The sequence below is a fragment of the Patiria miniata genome, unplaced genomic scaffold, assembly GCF_015706575.1.
Source record: "Patiria miniata isolate m_02_andy unplaced genomic scaffold, ASM1570657v1 HiC_scaffold_27, whole genome shotgun sequence".
NCBI classification, from domain to species: Eukaryota; Metazoa; Echinodermata; class Asteroidea; order Valvatida; family Asterinidae; genus Patiria; species Patiria miniata.
The window spans coordinates 5,093,292-5,113,499 of NW_024037066.1; the positions used below are offsets into that span (position 1 = coordinate 5,093,292).

General features: G+C 40.5%; 1 protein-coding gene across 1 annotated transcript in view; it reads right to left on the minus strand.

Moving 5' to 3' along the window:
• Positions 1-711: 711 nt before the first annotated feature.
• LOC119734486 (gamma-aminobutyric acid type B receptor subunit 1-like) overlaps positions 712-20,208 on the minus strand; it is a 50,753-nt gene continuing 31,256 nt past the window's right edge. The window contains exons 9-16 of the mRNA XM_038208016.1: positions 12,872-13,025; positions 11,543-11,675; positions 7,936-8,079; positions 6,867-7,065; positions 5,560-5,687; positions 4,761-4,889; positions 3,975-4,112; positions 712-3,453 (exon numbers count right to left, since the gene is read on the minus strand). Coding sequence (XP_038063944.1) covers positions 3,154-3,453; positions 3,975-4,112; positions 4,761-4,889; positions 5,560-5,687; positions 6,867-7,065; positions 7,936-8,079; positions 11,543-11,675; positions 12,872-13,025 — 1,325 coding nt within the window. The 3' untranslated portion in view covers positions 712-3,153. The remainder of the gene's footprint in view (positions 3,454-3,974; positions 4,113-4,760; positions 4,890-5,559; positions 5,688-6,866; positions 7,066-7,935; positions 8,080-11,542; positions 11,676-12,871; positions 13,026-20,208) is intronic.

The following is a 20,208-nucleotide window of genomic DNA, read 5'->3' on the forward strand; positions in this document are numbered from 1 at the left end:
TCTCCTTAGCGGATGGAGCACACACCGCGCAATGAGAGACAACATTGAGCGGGGGCTGGGGGGTTGGGGGCCCAGCGAAATTTGGCCAGGATTGTAGATTACGCAAATACATGTAGTGCTAATAAAACAGCATATACAATCAACCTTTTGAGTTTAACTTGTTTCCTCACGATCTTTTGTTTTATTTCCCTATTGTTTCGAGGTCAAAGATTCATTGAAGTAAAACACATCAAAATCGCCTAATCGTAAACACTGACAACTATACATCCAATAAGTGCACTGCACCTGCTGTATCGTTGGGGGCACGCACGCAACCCCTTAACAATTCCTAAAATACTCAAGAAAAGGGAAATTTTAATAGTCGATTCTCATTAGGTCACTTACAGGGCGGCATGATACAGGATCATTGTATCCCACCAAAAAGCTTGGATTACTTGGATTAAAGATTGTACTGATACTAAACACCCCGTGAAATTATTCTGTCTGGCTTGCTGTCATGTAAAAGAAATCAAGAAATGTAGGTGATTTCAAACCATCAGTCAATTATTGGAAATGTTATTTATCATAGTTTGCGAGAAAAGCCACATATGCAGGTTTAACTGTATTAGGAATCAAATATTCCTAAAAGTTTGGGATAATCATTCCTTTGGTAATTCCAGAAAAGCATTTTGACTATTTGTTTGCAATTTTTTTTGTTTTTTATATTACAAAATGTTTGCTTTGAAGGGGGCCATATTTTAGGCGCTAAATAAACAGGGTCAAACAATCATATTACGAGTTTACAACTTGACCAATATCAGTAGATTGTTGACAGTTACTTTTGTTAACAGTGCACTTTGTTGCCAACTTTTTAGGAAACTGAAATTCTCTGGGGCAGGGATGTGCTCGAGTCCATCACAAGTCCATCGCAAGTAAAACACAAGTCCAGTCACAAGTAACATTGGATGAACAATAACAAAGGGATGCCTTTGTCAAAGCTCAGTTGAATAGCTTGTGATTTGAGTCTGGGACTGCAGGACTCCTGATAGATTTGCAGGGACTTGTGATGGAGTGACTACATCCCTGCAAAGTTCGGGGAAATGTTTTCAGGCGTCAAAAGTTTTGGAGCAATTTTAGTCTTCAACTTTTTATTGTTATCGCACGTTCACTGAGGGTATATCCATGTCGGGAAATTGTACACCCCAACATGCGGTAACTGGATTGAGCATAAAATAGGGGTTAACACGTTGGGAATATTTTTGTACAGCCATAAAATTAAGAGAAAAAAACCCTTTTATTGCTTGCTTAGAAACAACTTTGCAGATTTAAGACTACTAAGAATGAAGGGAATGGATTGGACACAGCTGCTAAAAATGACATGTAATTCATTAACAAGACATTTAAAAGTAATAACTTAACAATTTCTAAGGCAAGAATTAGTCAGGAAAGTTTCTCCTGTAATTTTTTTCCCTGCACAAAATTAAAGAGTAAAAACACCAGCTGGAAGAATTTGATGAAAGAAAGATACCATTCAAATTCATAATTACACTCACAATTCTCTCTTTAATGAAAAGTTTTAAATATATATATATATATTTATATATATATAATTCATAATTTGAGGCAAACTAGACTAATTATTCATAAATAATTTCAATACTGAAAGACATCCTTTTTTCTCTCTATGACTCCAGATGGGAAAAAAATAATAATAATAGATTGGTGATTACTGGAGGTTTTATTGAAATTTGGTGAACTGATTTGAATGTACATTAAAAAAAGAATTGGCAAGTGCTTCAAATATGGCATCTATAGGCATCCGTCTAATGGTGGATCCAAACGCTCTCTTTGAAAAACAGAAAGGAAAAAAACACAATAGAAGCCTAAAAGGTATATTTATGACCCCCAGAGTCCGAAATCTCATTTTCTGATAAAAAAAAAATGGACCATTATACCTTCAGGAAGACTCTCCCTTCCTGTGAGTAACGAAAGAAAAAAGAAAAAAGAAAAAAGAAAAAAAAAACCGAACAATTTCAGAAATGGTTCACAATTTTGACTATTACAATCTTGATGCACAACGTTACCAATTTCATAAACTGTACATCAGTGGTATAAAACAAATGAAGCACATCAAAACATAAATGAAACGAACCAATTTTTACAGATATACATATATATATTTATATATATATAACATATCGGAGGTTGAAGAATTGCAAACTACGGAATCCTTCGTTACATGTATACAATTAGTCGTTTTACAAAATACCATTTTTTTTCTGGCTTCAAAACATAGGGTTCATTTTTTTAAGCACAGAATCAGTTTGTTCATGCACGCAGGTCCGTGAAACTTGAACCAGTTTATGAAAGAAAGAATCTTTCTCCCTAATTTGCAGCACGGCATTGATTCCAAATCGTTCATTAATTTCCCCCCCCCCCCACTTGTACAGTGGCAGCAATAGGACCACATATAACTGATTATTTTGAAGACACTGAAAACTGCAAGTATTCTTGTACACCATAAAAACAAAAAAATGAAACACCCACCAAAACCAACAATTGTCGAACGGCGAGACAAAATTCTGCTTTCTGTTCGCCTCCTTCCAACTGATGCATATGTTTTTGCTGACAAATAAGTAGCATTATGAAATTGGTCCCCAATCAGTCTGACGTTGGTGATCCCATTGCAATTTGCATATGCTTTGATATAACCAAAGATTTGCACATTTGTTGCAACCAGCACAATGTGGCATATGTCTAGTTCAGCCCCACTGGCAAATGAATAGCGTGGCTGTGTAAATACTTTCTTGATTATCATCCTGTGCAAATTTAACGCTATTGTTTTTCCAGGTGGGTTCTCCATCACAAATCTCCGTTCTTGCCATTGACTAGCCCTGCACTTCACGCCTGTCTTGGGTAGTACAGCATGTTACATCCATCTTGCTTTTTGACGCAATACAAAACCAAATGTTGCGGGAAGGGGGCGTACCAAAACACGCCCCCAAGAATGGAAAGCACTTCAGAGCATCTGACGAGAGGTACATATATTCACATATGGATACAAAACGATGGTAATAGTCTGGTGCCTCGTCACGCCGTCTTGTCAAAGTCTTCATCTTCCTCAGCCACAACAGTCTGGAGCGGGATCCACTGTGGCTTCTGACTCTCCTGGCGTCAAATATACGTCTCCGAAAATTCTTCCTCCGAGGCCGCCGAGTTCCGTTGGCCCCGGGGTAGAGACGCGGAGAGGGCCGAGCTTCCAACACCTACCGAGACAAAGGCGCTGTCCTCGCAGGACATGGTGGGCGGGGTCAGCTTGTCTGGACCGAAGGAGGACCTGGAACGCCGCGTTGTCGTGGGACTGCCGCTGCTGATGCTGCGCTCTGGGGGCTTGTTCTGCATGGAAGTAGGTGAGGATACGGTCTTGGCGCGCTGCGTGATGAGATCCGTTAAGTGACGTATCCTCCTCTCTCTCTGTTGATTGAGGATAAAAGCAAACCAAAAAACAATGAAGACCACTGCAAGAAACTGCTGCCACCATACATTAAGATTACCTTCTTACAAATCTCACAAGCGCGTGTACGGATACGCGTATGCATACGTTTTGCTTTCTGTAACCGTTATCAACCATTCTGTTGTTTTGCAAGTGTACGCATATGCATAGGTATATTGGAACCGTTACCAATAAAAGCAGTAAACAAACAATGACAGCCTCGTACCTATTCCTGCTTTGAAACACGGACAGTTATATTGACAACAATTCAACCTCTTTCAAATCGAATCACACAAGATAAAATAACTTCAGAAAGGAGGGTGTAAATCGGCAATTCACTTTGTGTTTCACACTGACGTATTTCGCGCCTTATATCCATGCTGTGTACACCCAAAGCAGATGGCGTTGCGTATGCGTCATACGACCACACAAGCTGATGACCTATCTGGAGCGCTTATCGTATCAGTTGGCTTGCGAAATCTCTCTAACGACCACTACTGACCTCTGCTATTTGTCTTTTAATCTCGATGTTGTCGGCTGATAACCGCTGATGCTTCTCCTCATCCTCCCTGCTGGGGGCCGCAAGACCCGGCATGTTTTTCGTATACATCCCGTCCGGGTTCTTACGGATGAAAAGCATCTAGTGGACAAGGTACCGGAAAATATTATTACTTGATTAACTATAGTTAGCCATCCATACTACCTCCCCTCTCCAAGAAGAAATCTGCCCTTAAAGAGGAAATTCTGAACGCTGGTTCAATGCACTGTAACCTTTATATAACACCTGACTAAATCCTCGTCATCTGATTGGTGGGTTGTTGATCACATGTCACTGAATTATTCGTCCCAACCCAGGGCCTGGCCGCACCGCAGAATTAGAAGTTCTATTCCACGGTAAATAGTAGTTCCATTGCACGGTCACATGATTCATGGCTCTGACCAATCAGATGACAAGGATTTATTAAGGTGTTGTATGACATCAGCATCATCAGTATAAAACAAAAAAATGAATGTTTCACATTCGTGCAATGGAAAGAATAATTTCATTTGGTGACAGATGGAATGTTCTATTCCACTCAGCTTCACCTCGTTCGTTAAATGGAACATTCCATCTGTCACCTCATGAAATTATTCTTACCATTGCACTCATAAACATTCATTATTTGTATATTATTTTTAAAAGCAATGCTTAAGAAGGCTTTTGAAACCTCAAAAACACACCGAGACTTTGTTTAATAAGTTGATCAATTTATGTTTGAATTGACATTTGAAAAATTGTATTTCTCACCTTTGGAACAAATGTTAAAATCAGCGTGATGGTTGAGCAGAAGATGACAGTGAGGGCGGCAAACCCAAATACCGCATCCTGCTGACTACGAATAATGATTGTAACAGGAGCTGTAATAATACACAAAACCTGCAGAAGGAAAAGTAAAGACAGTAATGATTGCAAGCTGTAAATCACGAAAACACGACAGTAGGAATTGTATCACTCAAATTTGGTTCAGTGGTTCTCAGGTTTATGTATTTGAATTCTCGAATCATTTGGTTCTAGTCAGAGTTACGAGTTATTTGATTCTAGTCTGAGTCTATATTTGTGTGTACCAGCATTAAGATGTTTAAGGTAGACTCACACAGTCTTTGATCATGGTCACTTTAAAAGAAAGGGAATTGGAGGACTACCTGGAGTAGCTAGGAATGCTGGAGGAGGTGAAAGGTGGGCCATTTCGAATCCTCGTCGCCAATATGTAGTGTACAAGGACGCGGAGAATGTTAACGATTCCAACACTTTTAATACTTCTCGTCCAACATGGCGTACTTCCCGCCAACACCTGCTAGAGGACGCTATATAGACACAACAATGGGCCTGTGTCCTCGGGCAAGCCATTTTACTGTAATAGCTTCTCTCTGCCCAGATGCAAATGGTGCCCAATTTGTAAGCCAGCATGGGAGACAGGAAGAATGCAGATACTGCAAAGATGAGCCTGCAAGGAGCTACTTCTGAACTTGTACGTTCATCTGTGATCAAGCGATACAGCCAGGATGGAGGGGTGGGAGGGGTGGGAGAGGGGAGGGGGTGAACTCACCGATACATTATAAACCGACATGCCCACATATCTAGAGTCATTCAGATCCCGGACGGTCATGTTCCTCGTCTCGTAGGCTAAAAATAACCCAAATATAAGCAGCAGACCGTTGATGGCGTACAAAATACCTGCATGGATGGATGGAGAGAAAGAAATGACACAATAGGCAACATGCTAACAAGCGGATGTGATATAAAAGCAGCTTTAAAAGTATTCGGGTTTGAATTCTCATTGTTTGGGGTGCTCTAGGGACATTTGTCAACCTTCTCGCAAAACCCTGTAGCTGTGTGGGCTTCTCACAAAAGCCAGTGCCATGCATGCACTGGTTTCCCTGTCCTTTCCTTTGTCCGTTCACAAACCTGTAGCGTCTGCGTGTATAATAAGAAACCCTTTTTAGCATGGGCACACAACAATGGCACTCAAATATAGTGGCGCGTGTGTATTGGTGCCCTTTGCTATTTTCAGCGTCAAGGGTGTTTTAACTGTGCAGAATCTTTAATACAATTGTTTTTGAGCAAAGCTTAACTTACAGGAATCAGTCCTTTCCTTGTATACTTGTCAAAACTCAACGACTAGTTCACTGAAATTTGCACATTGGAGAGATTGATTGCCAGTCATCCGAGAAGTAAGCATTTTGGGGGCAGTGCTTGTCTTCAGAAATCCGACCTAAAAGACCGACACGGTTTAAAACTTGACGATGAGCTAGGTAATCCAACGAACAGCCAGGTCCTTTTAAGGTGCAACCTTAAACACCGCCCAAACGATTTCCATTGGACGAGTGCTCTCCAGAGCTATCGGTATCCACTTTGGCGGCTAAATTTGCGCAAATAGGTCAATTAGGCGGAGTTTAACCGGCACAGATATTTACAGCAGCCCCATTAGAGAAATTCTCGTCATGTTGACTTTTTCCCAGCAATGAGGAGTCTTGGGCCGGGCTGAGCAGATACATGATCTTAAACAGGCCAATCAAACCGGGGAAGCGAGTCGGCGAAAAACAAACTCAAGCGGCACTTACTGGGGCAGTGGTTGTTGGTTTCAGGACAAATCTGATCTACTTTTTTAATTTTTTATTTTTGGGTAGAGAGGGTAACCTTTTCCTGAACTTAGAAATTCCCGAAGGCACTATCAACATGAGTGTCACTTGACACATTCACAACATTACTTTGCCAATAACTGTCCTGACAGAGTGCCTGCGGAGGTTTTGGTTCCAACCTGGCAAGATATCAATGTCAAGGGGACAGGGTAATGTGAACATTTTTGAATTCCACAGGATCTTGAATTTAGGGCGGCAGACATTTTCCACTTACCCAGCCAGATGGATAGATGGTTAGCCTCACAGTGTTCCAACTGGGGCTGTATCTCTAGATCCTCTTCGTAGTGCTCCTCCTTGTCAAAATCTTCCACCAGACGGTACAGAGGATCGATGATCTGCCAGACCGTCAGCAGGACCAAGTCCACCACCAACAGGACGCCGATCATCAGGTACATCTTCCAGACTTCTACTTTCTGCTCCAGGGGTGTGGGGAGGGAGGGGAGAAAGAGCAGGGGGAGATGTGGAGTTGGGAAGAAAGAAACACACATGTTTGAAATCACAGATTATAACTGAGGCTTTGACCTCAAACTTATTTCTGATTTGTTTTTTGTTTTGTTTTTATTTTGCAGTTAAGACAGAAGAAGACATTTCTGCACTCTTACAAAAGGCGGTTGTATAGCTTAAATGTTCGCTCAAAAAAAATTTCTACCTAAAAAGCATGAAAAACAACTTTAGACATGAAACAAAATAAATTTCAACATAGCTAAAATAGTATCTAACAGATAGTGAGATAAAACTGTAAACTTTTCAAGGCTTTTGGTATAGTCACGTCACTCACTCACGTAACTCCAATAATAAAAGACTTGTTCATTCTTTTCTTTTCTTTTTTTTGTGCTGAGAATGACAAAACTCTTGCACTGGGAAGAACGCCCTCTATTTAATGAAAAACCAAGAAGATAATTTGTACAAGTTGGCCAATGGGCAGTGACTTCACAATATTTTTTTCTGAATTCACAATCACAATGTGAAAATGTGTGTCCGGACAGATTGTCACATCAAAAGTAGTATTTTTAAAAGCATGATTCTAACATCAAACTAGGAAATTTAATATCTGATTCCTAACGTAAGTAGTGCAAAGATTCTAGGACATAAAAAAATATTTAGAAAGGAGAAATTTGCAATGGAATTTGAGCCTCAGGAGAAAATTCTTGTTTTCAGAAGGAATGGACCCTTGATGTTTACACAATAACCCAATGATATAAAGTGCGTATCATATTTTAGTAACTGCTGTGCAAAATAACGAGTCTTCATTACTTGGTCTTGTTATGATTTCTTGATCTCACCTGCAGGCTGATTTTCCGTCGCCTCCGGCGACCGTCTTCGCTCTCTGATTTCTCCTGAGTGACCAAACTGTGCATCATCCAGATCTTGCTGAACATGGCTCCGTAGCCGAGGGAAAACGCTACGGCCAAGAGCCAAGCGACCGACTGTTTAACAAAAAGATCAATTGAAGATTATGTTGGTTCAATTCTGATACAGGCAGAAGCCATATTGTTATCTCAGGTGATATTTTCTTGTTGAAAACCCTTATAAGGCCTAACAAGAATTCCATAACCAGGTTTTGAGCCGGGGGCAAAAAAGCTTGCAAGTTTTTTTTTTGTCAGAAAAGGTAACCCTTTAATATTTCCAGCTGCAAAAATATTTTGAAAGCTTTTTTCAAATATTTGTGCAAGGATACAACCATGACTAATAGGTACTTTTCAAAAGACTAGGAAACAAGGATTTTAATGAAATTTAATATCATTTGAATAATGAACTTAACATCATTGGATAGAGGACGTCCTGGCCTTTACCTTGTACATGTAGTTGCCTCTGTCTGAAATATTCAGTACATTTTTTGATAATTGACATTAAAAAATGGGTAGACTTTAGTTTGAGACACCCTGTATAAGGTACTCAGTCAATTTCTGATTTGTATGTAGCGTTTGCCATCACCTTCCTCCAACGGCATCCCATTAAATATGACTTCATCAAATTGCAACCTGATTACTATGTGACCTGCTTCTACTGACTTTCCCATGAGTGTGGGGTGTTCTGATGAGCTCAGTCAAGCGTGTCCTCATCATGGAGTGTAGTCTCGGGGGAGGGGGTAGGTTTTTGGGGCCTTGCTTTTTTTGGGGGGGGAGGAAGTTGGAACGTAGTGTCACGACCAAAGTGAAAAGCATGCCTACAGCATGGCAACATGATCAATCTTGCTGTCCGATGCAGTGAAAACACCACGGTCGATGGTGCGTGAATCGCATGATTTCTTAATAACCAACATCCTTTGACATTACCGGCATTCAACGGAGCTTAATACAGAGGGGCCTATATATTAACAGGGAATTCCTACCATCAGACATGAAATTATCATGCATGGGATGTGCCATCATGATTTAAGATTCAATATTTTATGATAGGTACAAGCATCCCATTAAATATGACTGCATCAAATCGCGACCTGATCACGACGTGACCTCCTTCTACTGACTCTCCCATGAGCTGTGGGGTGTTTTGATGTGCTCAGTCTAGCGTGTCCTCATCATGGTGTGTAGTCTCGGGGGAGGGGGTGGTAGGGGGCAGGGGGCTTGGGGGAAGGGGTGCAGAACATCAAAGCTAAGTGAAAAACATGCCTACAGCATGGCAACGTGATCAATCTTGTTGTCTGATGCAGTCAGAACGCAACAGCCAGTGGAGCATGAATAGGCCTAGCATGATTTTTTTGTTTCCAATATCAATGTAAAAGAACTCGGTCCACATTTTCAAAAGAGAAAATAATCCTAATTAAAGCCTGTGCTTTCATTGTTACTTGACTTACTTTCGATGTCCATTTGATATGCATGTAATTATTTTGAATGCGTAAAGTGCTAAATTGATTGCACACAAATGGAGAGGAAAGTAAGAATCTAAGGCCGCAACCTCATTGAGGTGTGCCAAATTCAGTGACGATTGGGTGCTATGGAATTATGTGCCGCAATTTCTAATTTGGATATGTGTTGGCAAACAAACTTGAATGTCTATACAAACAGAACTGAACGCCATAAAAAAAGGAATAAGAACCATAGAAGTAGCACCATGATCAACGTACTTTTGACAAACGAATATGAATGTATTTCTGACAAATTTGAGCTGGAAAACCTACGTTAAATTCTAGTCTGGACTTTGTTACTACATGTATTTAGAACAAAGCAAGCCTTAATAAAAACATTCAAATAGGGAGGGGGAATCAAACAATATTCATTTTTGGGCAGCTTAGTTTTTTTGGGTGGGAAGTTGATGCTTTTGATGGAAGTCAGGCTTTCAACTTATCACAGGTGAAAGCTGTTATCAGATGTCCCTATGCAATGGGCCTTATTTACGAGTCGGCCATATTGAATTGAAAGTGAGGTAAAATCTTAATTTGTGAAACTTGCAAAGAGAAATGAAAGCCAGTAAATTTCTAATTAATTCTAGTCTGCTTCAATGAATAATTTTAAATTTGTAATTAAAAATTCCCTAATGTTTAAAGCCAGATTAAAAAAAAAAAAGACAGTAAAATAAGGCTGCATTGTGCCTGCACATATAGTCTGGCGCCATCCATTGAACAGTTAACACTTAATGAGATACGTTCAGGGAACTCAACAAAAATGGCCAACTCGTGAATAAGGCCCATTGAGGCTCAATGGAGGCTTGACACTAAGAGGATGGACGGGGGTAGCTGGGAGACAGTGATAGTTGCATTATCCCCCTTGGCTTGCCATCGGTGCATGTTAAATTAAGCTAACATCCCCGCCTTATGTTGGCAGATTTAATTTGAGGTTCAATGTCCGTTGGACACAATGTTTGTCCGAACAGCCAGCCAACAGGCCGGGTTATAAAACACAAGGTAGTAAACCAAGGTGAAGGGCATAAGGGACATTCAGTTAGCAAAAGATTAGCATTAGGGCCCCCCCCCCCCCCCCCCATCAGAAAGTGGACGGATAGACTGCCAGGGGTGCTTGCGGAAACATGCAGGTGAAAATGCCAGCTTAATCAATGGGTCGTTGTTAGCGACGCCAATTCCTTCCGGCACGTTTGAGGTGCCCTCAGTCTGCCCGAGGTACGAGAAGGAAAAAAAACCCCCAAAAACAAAGAAATAATAAATACTATTAAACGGAATGAGCAGTTCGGCCAAGCAAAATGCTGAAATTGAGCGTGACAGATTAACATTTAAGCCTTCTTTTATTTTTTTGTTCTTAAAAGATGCGAAGAAAGAAAAGTCTGGATAACGATTCACACTATTGATTCCTCTTTGTGAGAAACAGGCAAACAATCCACCTTCAACCTTTTGTATCCAGCAACCTACACAAGTGACTGGAAAAGGAATTTGGCAGCTGAAATAGGAGGAAAGTTAAATGAGAAACAAACTGATAATACAAAAAACCCTTAAAAAACACCTCCCCCCCCCAAAAAAAGGGTTTATATAAACATTTCATGTCTGCAACTGTTGTCGATTCATTATCTGTGTTAGACGCCTGCCTTTTTTTATTATTAGAAGTATTAATATCAGAAGATATGCAAATCTGTGAACTTCTGAGTGAGATATGGAAAGTCGAAATCAACAATAATTGGTTATATAGTAATTGATAACAGATGATGATTGACAGCAGGGTTGATTAATGATAAATCTGTCCGTCATATTGTTGAGACGGTCATACCGAAATATCTGTCAATACAATTTTCTAGGAAATCGTCATTTCTACACATTACTGAAGATACTCCAAGGAAGTAATTAATATGCAAATACATCATATCGCCAAAACAGGAGGGGCTATGGAGCTCTATTATAGCTTTCCAACCATGAATATAACTCAATTTCACTTTTTGGAGACATAATACCCTTTTTTTTGTGGAGCCGGTCACGTATAAAGCTGCTTTCAGTTGCATACTTACGCTGCAGATCATAGGGAACTGGTCCTCACTGATGTACTGACCATCCAGACCCATAAGGAATACGCTCATTAATCCAATGATGCAACCGATAGCAGTCAGGTTGTTAATGTGGGGCTGAGAACAGCTGATGTACCTGCAAAAACAAACAAGTCAAGGGTGGATTTGAGGAGGCGGTTGGGGTGGCTAACTACCCCCTCAAGCTACACGCAATGTTGTCATATATGGCCTTCAACATTCAGCCTCATAGCCTTCAACATTCAGCCACCACATCCCATACTACCCCCCCCCCACCCCACCCCCGAAGAATCATGGATCTGCAACTTAAAACCCCACTTCATTCTAAATCTGTGAACGACAAAGATAAAAAGAACACCCTTTCAACTTCTGATATCCTCAGAACGCATTCTTTTAAACCGTTTATCATTTTAATGTTCTGCATCTTTAAAATGCTATTGTGCTGTAAACTTGTTAAGGTGAGGCACTGGAATGGTAATCTTGAGGCACAGGGTTCGATTCCTGCTGTCTTTCATTTTAATAACTTGTATCTTGAATGTGATGTTTTGCTTTTTAATTACCAACATAATTAAACTTCGAGTCAATTTTTGTTTTACTGTTGAAAAAACAAAAAGCACACCACATAATCCCCCACTTTTTTAATGGAATGACCCCTTGTTAAGTTGTTGTAAGCTCATGGTAAACATTAATTGAGGTTCTTTATTTCAAGGAGAATCTCTTAATTGAATATTGACTACTAAAATGGTATAATGCAAGGCGATTGTTATTTTGTAGGTGTTGAGCTGGAGTGGCAATCCAGAGAGCCAGTGATCGATTCCTGCCGACGGTCAAGCATCTCTCCCCAAGTGTCGCATTTTCTTCCAATTTATGGGTATTGGTATGAAGTATGCTTTAATTCAAAATTTGTTTTGTGTAACCCTTTTAACTTTGTAGGTGAAGCACTAAAGAGGCAATCTAGAGGCATGGGGTTCCATTTCTGCCAGGGTCAAGCATCCCTAAAGCAGGGTTAGTTTGTTAGCTTTCTTCCGATTCATGGATATTTGCACAAAATATGCTTTTATTTGAAATTTGTTTCATGTACATGTACGTGAAGCTCTGGAGTTGCAATTCAATGGCTCAGGGTTTGAATCCTGCTGGGGTCAAGTTTTTCTCCACCAGCGTTCTTTTCCCCCTCCAATCCATGGTCATTTGTGCAAAAATATGTTTTCACTTGAAATCTGTTTCACGTGGCCCTATAAATATTGTAGGTTTTAAAGCTCTGGAGTTGCAATCCAAAGGCTCCGGGTTCGATTTCCGCCGTACTTATCTTCTTACCCAGTGTGTCGGAAGCACATGTTGAAGATGATGCAGACACAAGCAAAGATGATGGCCAGTCCTGCCAGGACGCACACAGGGATGAAGAGGTTCTTAGAGATGACGCGTAACTGGGGCTTGGTGTCCACGCCATCCTTGGGCGGCCCGTTTCCTCCTGAAGGGGCGGAGCAAAAAGAGAGAAAGGAAGGGGAGGTTAGAGATTTTGATACACGCACTCCATTATCCAAAAATTATTATAAATAAAAATGAACAATGCTGTAATGACCACCATTAGGCGGAACATTTTCTGTAGAATTATACTGAGCATTGCCTATTGAAAATCACCATAACGAATGACCGCTATTTCGAACAATCTTCTGCAGACCATCTGTGCTCGTTATCACAAAGTTATACTGTACTGCATCTCTGCAGTTTTAATGAACTCTGTGTATGACACAGCATTGATTTTGTTGGGTGCAGCCGACTATAAAAAAACCTTGCAAAACATAAATTTATCACTCTCTGCCATGCTCAGCCCATTACAATTCAATGTGAACACTTTCTTTCCTCAGAAACATGTTTCCCTGCTTTTCTTTTGGCGACTGAAAATTTCACGTTGGAAGCCTTCAGGCCCTGCCATTCCTCGAAAAAACTTCAATGACTCTATTCGCAGCTATAGATCGTGCAGCAAAAGGTCATCCTTTGTCAGTGACAATGCTGTCATGAAGGCGTGATCGATTGCACCCAACAATGGACACAATGGTCTTTGATTGAGGAAGAGCATATTTCACCATCAATTACAGCCACCCGCATCCTCTTCGGATGAGGACAACCTTAAATAACACATCCCGAGAACAGAGAGAGAAAAAAAAAAGCCCGACCAGACAACCAACCTTGAAAATAATGAATCATCAGCAAATGATGGCGGAGGTAAACTTGTTCAAAGATTTACAGAGTTTGTGTTTGTGCACTATTAAAATATGCATATAAAGGACAGGCTTCTTCAGAAATATTTATTGTTCATAGGTAACTACCATCCTTGTTTTTATTACTGTTTGATTATTGAGGTAGAATACCGGTTCGGCAGAGCTCCAGAGCTGAAATAATTCATGACATTCGTGGATCAATCAACAGGGATCGCGTTGGGGCTTTTCTTGCCGTCCATCTTGTTATGTGGATTTTAACCCTAACATTGGGAAACGACTGTAGAATTGGTTTGCCAGTCCGTAATTAATTTCATTTCAGACAAGCTCTAATCGTAATTTAATGATTATAAAATGATTACAAAACTGGCTTATCTTCCCGTTGAACAGACCAAGAATGCTTCTACACGTGAACAATTGCTGATCAGTGTTTTAAGATTTTTGTTAAATTCTGAAATGCCGTATCTTGTTACTCCTAATGAAATGATGTTCAGGGCCATTTCACCTTGCGTTCACGGCAATTACGGCTCGCTATTGTACTAAATCAAATTACGTGCAATTACGTATTCATTACGCCTTGAAGATGGGGCCTATCGACGACCTCAAGGGAGAAGGTCGTCCTTTTTTTTGTACTCTGCTTCTTTGTACAATGCACTCCCGAATGCCAATGATGTAAACTCCAGGTTTCATAAAAATTAAACAAGAGCACATTTTCTCAGGGATGCTTTTCATACATCCCCATCCTCCAAGAAATAAAACAAAAATTAAAAAATAGGAGTAAATAAAATATGTAACAAATAAGGCTGAAAATTGCAACAGTTCCTCCAATGAACTGCTGGCAATGATCCTTTTCAGTTTTAATATTCTTTTAACTGAGTTTATAGAAATTTTCTATTGCTAATAAATAACATTACTACAATCTCCTTTCCAACAGGATTCTGACAGAAGGTCAACAACTGGCCAAAGTCAATTCCAGTCCCAACCTCCCATGAATCTCATCTAAATCTCTCCTCGGAACATTAAAACAAAGAATGACCATAAATATTTCGAAGACATCAAAATATGACGTCCGAAGTTAAACAAAGGTGATCTTACGATGTCCATGATTTTATTTTTTTTCGTTTTACTCCCCCCCCCCCCCCCACCTTTCTGAGGTTGAGGTTTTCAGTTGTAGCTTCCAGACCAGGTGTTTGTGTTTATTCTTGGCGGGCAGCCAACATTCCGGACCTCATCACTGACAGATGTTTAACCTGGGCGGCCAGGTCGGCCCGACCGGGGCAAGCGTGCCAGCAGGCGGTCCGTCCAACGAGCCCCTTTCATACATACACATGTTGAGCAAATGTTTGCTCCGAGCACCATGTCAATATTTTGGCATCCTCCTTGCAATGTTTGCAAGGGGATACGGGGAGCTGTGGCTATAACGGGAACTGATTTTGGTCATGTTTGACGTCCCGCAGTATCCAGTGAGAGACCTTTCACTTTTTCATCAGGATTTCCAACAACTTCTCTCTCGGAACCCAAAGTGATTTATTCAAAGCGCATGCTTTGCTTGCAAAAATTATCATCACTGAATGCCAAGGGAAGAATGCAAAATATAACAAAACGTAACTGGAGGTTCAACCTTGAGGTACCCCATAAAACCTCATAAAACCTCCAGGTGAACCTCAAGTTAATGCCTGTTTAATTTTGCATTCTCTTTAAAAAACGTTCTCTTTTAAAATGCCGGTTACTCACCAAACCAATAGCAAAAGCTGAATTGCAAAGTAAAGAAAAGTACTCCCAGGTGCATTTGAGAAAACTTTGTCGTACATGATCATCCATTTAACATGACAAGAGAACTTTTCCGGTTTGATATTCGTCACCTACTTTAACCGGCTTATTACACTCAAAGAGCCATCAGACATCATCAATGCCAACCTTTTTCTTAGATCGGTAATCTATTCAAACGGGAATGTCTTAATGCCTTTTTTCTTTCACATCACCAACACCGAATCAGCTCTAAAGAAAGAGCTAAACTATGTTTTAAATATACTTCAAGATGCCAGAATTGCACAAATTGGTATCGGGCTAGTATAATATCTCATGACATATGCTCAGTGAATAAAATGCTAAAAGGGTTCGAAAAATGTCTTCATCCTGGGGTAAACATGATTCATGTTCAGTCCGTTAAAAAAAATGTGCAAAAACGCATTTAGAAGCTCCAACAAGGGGAGAGATAATTGATAGCGACGCGCTGGGCTCTTGCTCTCCGTGCCCACCGGCATGACCTGCCAATTCATTTTTTTAATAAAGTTCTGATCGCGCACAACACGTCTGGGCTGTCTTAATGGGAGCGTGGGCTCCGCTTCACCAAAAATGCGAGCGGGGCGGATGGGTGAACATGTGACCTACAAGCCAGCCAGGGACAGGTGGGGTGAATGGCCTTTCAGTGTGCAACGCCAATATTTACAAGTACGGAGTTGACATGGTAGGTACAGTTGTACAGATAGGCAGTGGCGTCGCCAAGGGGGGGCCAGGGGGGGCACGTGCCCCCCCTGGAAAACCTAGTGCCCCCCCATCAAATGCTGGGGCCCCCTATCCTCTGCAAAATTCTGCGCGTTGTTAAAATCATTACCTCAAAAATAGCAATTTTTGGAGATATCTTCAGATCGAATTTAGCATCAAATGTGGCACCATTTTGCATCTAGCCCATCCTCCGTATGCGAAATTTTCCAAAGGGGAGGGGGGCACCCCCTCCCCTTAGACCCCTCCCCCAGGACGGCGATCCGTATCCACCTAAGTGCCCCCCCCCATCAAATGCGGGTGCCCCCCCTGTGCCCCCCCAGACTGAAAAGTCTGGTGACGCCACTGCAGATAGGTAATAAAGATATGGACCAATCCGGGCACGCTACCATTTTTATCGCGAAGGCCCCCTTCAATGGCGAAAGCATTGCGCTAGCTATTGTTCAAATATTCCATCACGGGGCAGTAGCTTTACACGATAGCGTGCACAATGGTTTCACTATTGAAGGTTGTCTCGTGTGTGTACTGTGATCACGTGATCACTTATTAAAAGGATCATATTCTCTTTGTGCATTTTTTTTTTTTGAAGCAACAAAATTGCTCAAAATCTTCAGTGGGATGCCTAACAACGAACCTGTTGAAGTTTCAGCTCAGTGGACACTATAATTTTTTAAAGAACCGTGAAACATATGCACAATATTTTTGGTCTCATGACTGGATTCCTTTGCTAACGCACGTAGAACAACTGTGCCATTTTTTTTCGGGCAAACTTTTTAAAACCACCTTCAATTTTTCTTTTTCTTTCGTTCGAAAACATCCCCGGCGGAATAATTTCACAGGGTATTTTGGACCAGACCTATCTGAACTTTGAGCAAGTTTTTCTTATTAAATCAGTACATGTTTTCCGGGGAAGTGACCAATGTTCCTACATGCTTTTAAGGGATACGTGCTCAATTGAATGTCATGATCAAGGGATCATACTCACCTGCACATCATGCATTTGGATATGGATATTAAGATATGGCACAAATTGGTAGAATTCTGTCAGAAAGGTGGACCGAATACCATTCAAGCAAAGGTTCCTTTTTAGTTTGTAGTCATGGGCTTATGTGGTATTTCTTCCGAACATAATGTTTGAAAGCAAAAATATTTCATCAAAAATCCTCTAATTTGCACTGTAAACACGTTGGGCAAAAATGGGTTGATATGTAGACCAACATTGGTCAACATATCAACAAGTTAAACTCTTGGGCAAATTCTTCCAAATTGTTGGAATTTTTTAACCAAATTGGGTCATTTCAAACCAATGTTGGGTACAATTATATTGCCCAACAGTGTTTAACCATTATTTTTTACAGTGTGACATTCCGTTGATAGCCAAGTGGCTTTAAATTCTAAAAATGTCACCAAAGAAGAGAAGACACATTCAAAACATCTTTCAAATAAAAATGGACAATCTTTTTTCACAATTTTTTTTCCAGGAACTTCCCCTCCCCCCCAAAAAGAAACACTTTAATACTCAAAATTTGCTGTTGGGTATTTGAAGTATTGTAATCCATGGGATTAAAGAGGCATCCGCAAAAGCCCATCCCCACCCCTCAAAACCCGTGGTGCCTCAAGTCCCTTAAGTAGGACAGAATCTACTCTTCAAACTTCATTCAACCAAAACATCGGTCTTCATTTTCTCCCCAGTTTTCTATCCCGCCTGACTAGATGATGGATTTCTCCTGATGGATTTATTCTTTCCTCTAGGGAGTCTTAAGTTTTTTCCCTTCGACGCCCAAGTCACATTCTGAGCATACATGTATTCTAATTTTCTCGTAGGCTTTTAAGATGGATCACCTCTCAATAAAATCCCCCAGAGATATCACGTTTTTATGCATACCTTCTGTCATCCTAGTTCTAGCGGTATCCTTAAAAAATACCCAATTCTAAATAGACTGGATGTGCATATCAGAAAGCATCTTACTACGAACCCTAACTTAAAGGGATATAGGATCATTTGCTTTTCATGCGTTTTGTTTGTTTCCAACAATAACACCACTCAAAATCCACAGAGGAATATTCAAAACCTAACCTGTTGAAGTTTCAGCTCAGTGGATATTGCACTCTTCGAGAAAACAGTGAAAATGCCTGTACAACCTTTTGACCTCAAAACATGATTTTGTTTATGGCACTCTGTATTTCTAAAATTAGTTGATTGACTGATCTTCGGAAATTGCCTACATTGAGACTCGTGATCATAGGGTCAGGGGTTCGAATCCAGCTGCTGGCCATATGTTGTGCCCCTGGTCAGGCCGCATGTCTACCTATTACTTGCCTCCCTCCACCCAGGAGTATAAATGGGTACTGGCAATAGTTCAGAAGTAAGCTGATGCCATGGCGTTCCATGCAAGGGAAATGAAATACTTTTAGTTGTCTCTTGAGCAGGAAACCGGAGATAGAACCCGCCCGATGAGCCATATTGGCTCAACATAGACTTTACGGTTGCTATTTGGCAACAAACTGAAGACTAACTCTCATTAAATTGCATGTTTCATGTTTCCTATGTATATGGAGAGTTGCAGTTCTTTATTATCAACTCTAACCTGGACAAGTTCACTGCTCTAAAGACCCAAAATTAACCACTCTTAATACGCAGCTGTCCTAGGCCAATGTCCCCTATCACACGACATTTCAATACCCCACAACCCCCCCCCCCCTCCTCAGGCCTTTGCAATACAGCAGTTTGTACAAATTGCGAGTCTACAACGCAATTACTGCAGAGACTACAAACTCATAAAATGACAAAATCAATGAACGCCTCCAGGAATTTTACCTTTTATGAAAAAAATCTCCCGCAATCCAAGTTCAGGCCCATCTCCTGTGCCATCTTTGAACCCCAGGCAGCATTACTACTAATGCCATACCCACAATAGCAAGTTGTTTGTTTAAATTCATCCTAATATTGCTTTTTGTTCATTTCTAAAAATCCAACAGAATCAATATGTCAATCTTTGCTGGTTTTTTTTTTGAAGAACACGCTGCTGTTTTGTTGCCCTTGTACATTATTTTTGTTTCTTTTTTTTCCGTGTCTTATTTTTTGAGGAGAAAGGAGCTTTCGACTACAGTAATCCCGCAGGCTGAGGTTGTTCTTTAAAGCATGCCAGTACAAACCAAGAATGGATCTTGGCAAAGTAGAAGGGGGAGCAAGATACGACAGTCGATACAAATTGCATTATGCTAGGATGGGTTCGGGCCACGGACAGCTGTTGAGCACAGGGCAAAGTCAATAAAAAGTGCTCTTCATTTTCCCCCAATGCACTCCTATTTAACAATTGCCCTGTGTGTGTTTCTGTCTGTCCAACCGTTTGCCACCCCTAGTCTCTCCCTGTTTGTCACCCCATCTTCTCTCTGTCTTAGTTTGTCTGTGTATCTACGTGTACGTCTGTCATCTAGAATCTCAACAATTGCAAAACTGTCAACTGTCAACTGTAAACTTAAAAAAAGACAATCTGGTTTTCTGCGGCAATAAAAAGGTACATAAACTCTCAGTCTTGCTGTCAAATAATCTTAAATGAAAATTGTTTGTTTTTTCAAACATGATATTATTTAGAAAAAAAGAAAAAGAAAAAAAAGAAAAAATTTGTGTCTATATTATCATTCATTTAAATTGAGGCAAGAAAACAAAAAAAACCCACATAATTTACATTTTGGAGGTGGAATTCTAAATGAAATGGACATCTGAATACACCATCTGCTCCACCCTAGAATGATGGCTAATGTTCCACAGGGGAAAAATCGCTCATTCAATTTATTTTGTAATTTAATCAAACAATAAATCAGAGCCCAGTAAAGCAAAGTTTTGACCTGTGAGACCTAGTTTTACAACCAAGACCCGGAAGGGAGAGCCCATGTATCAGTTAAGTGTAAAAGCTTCTTTTTTGTTTTTGG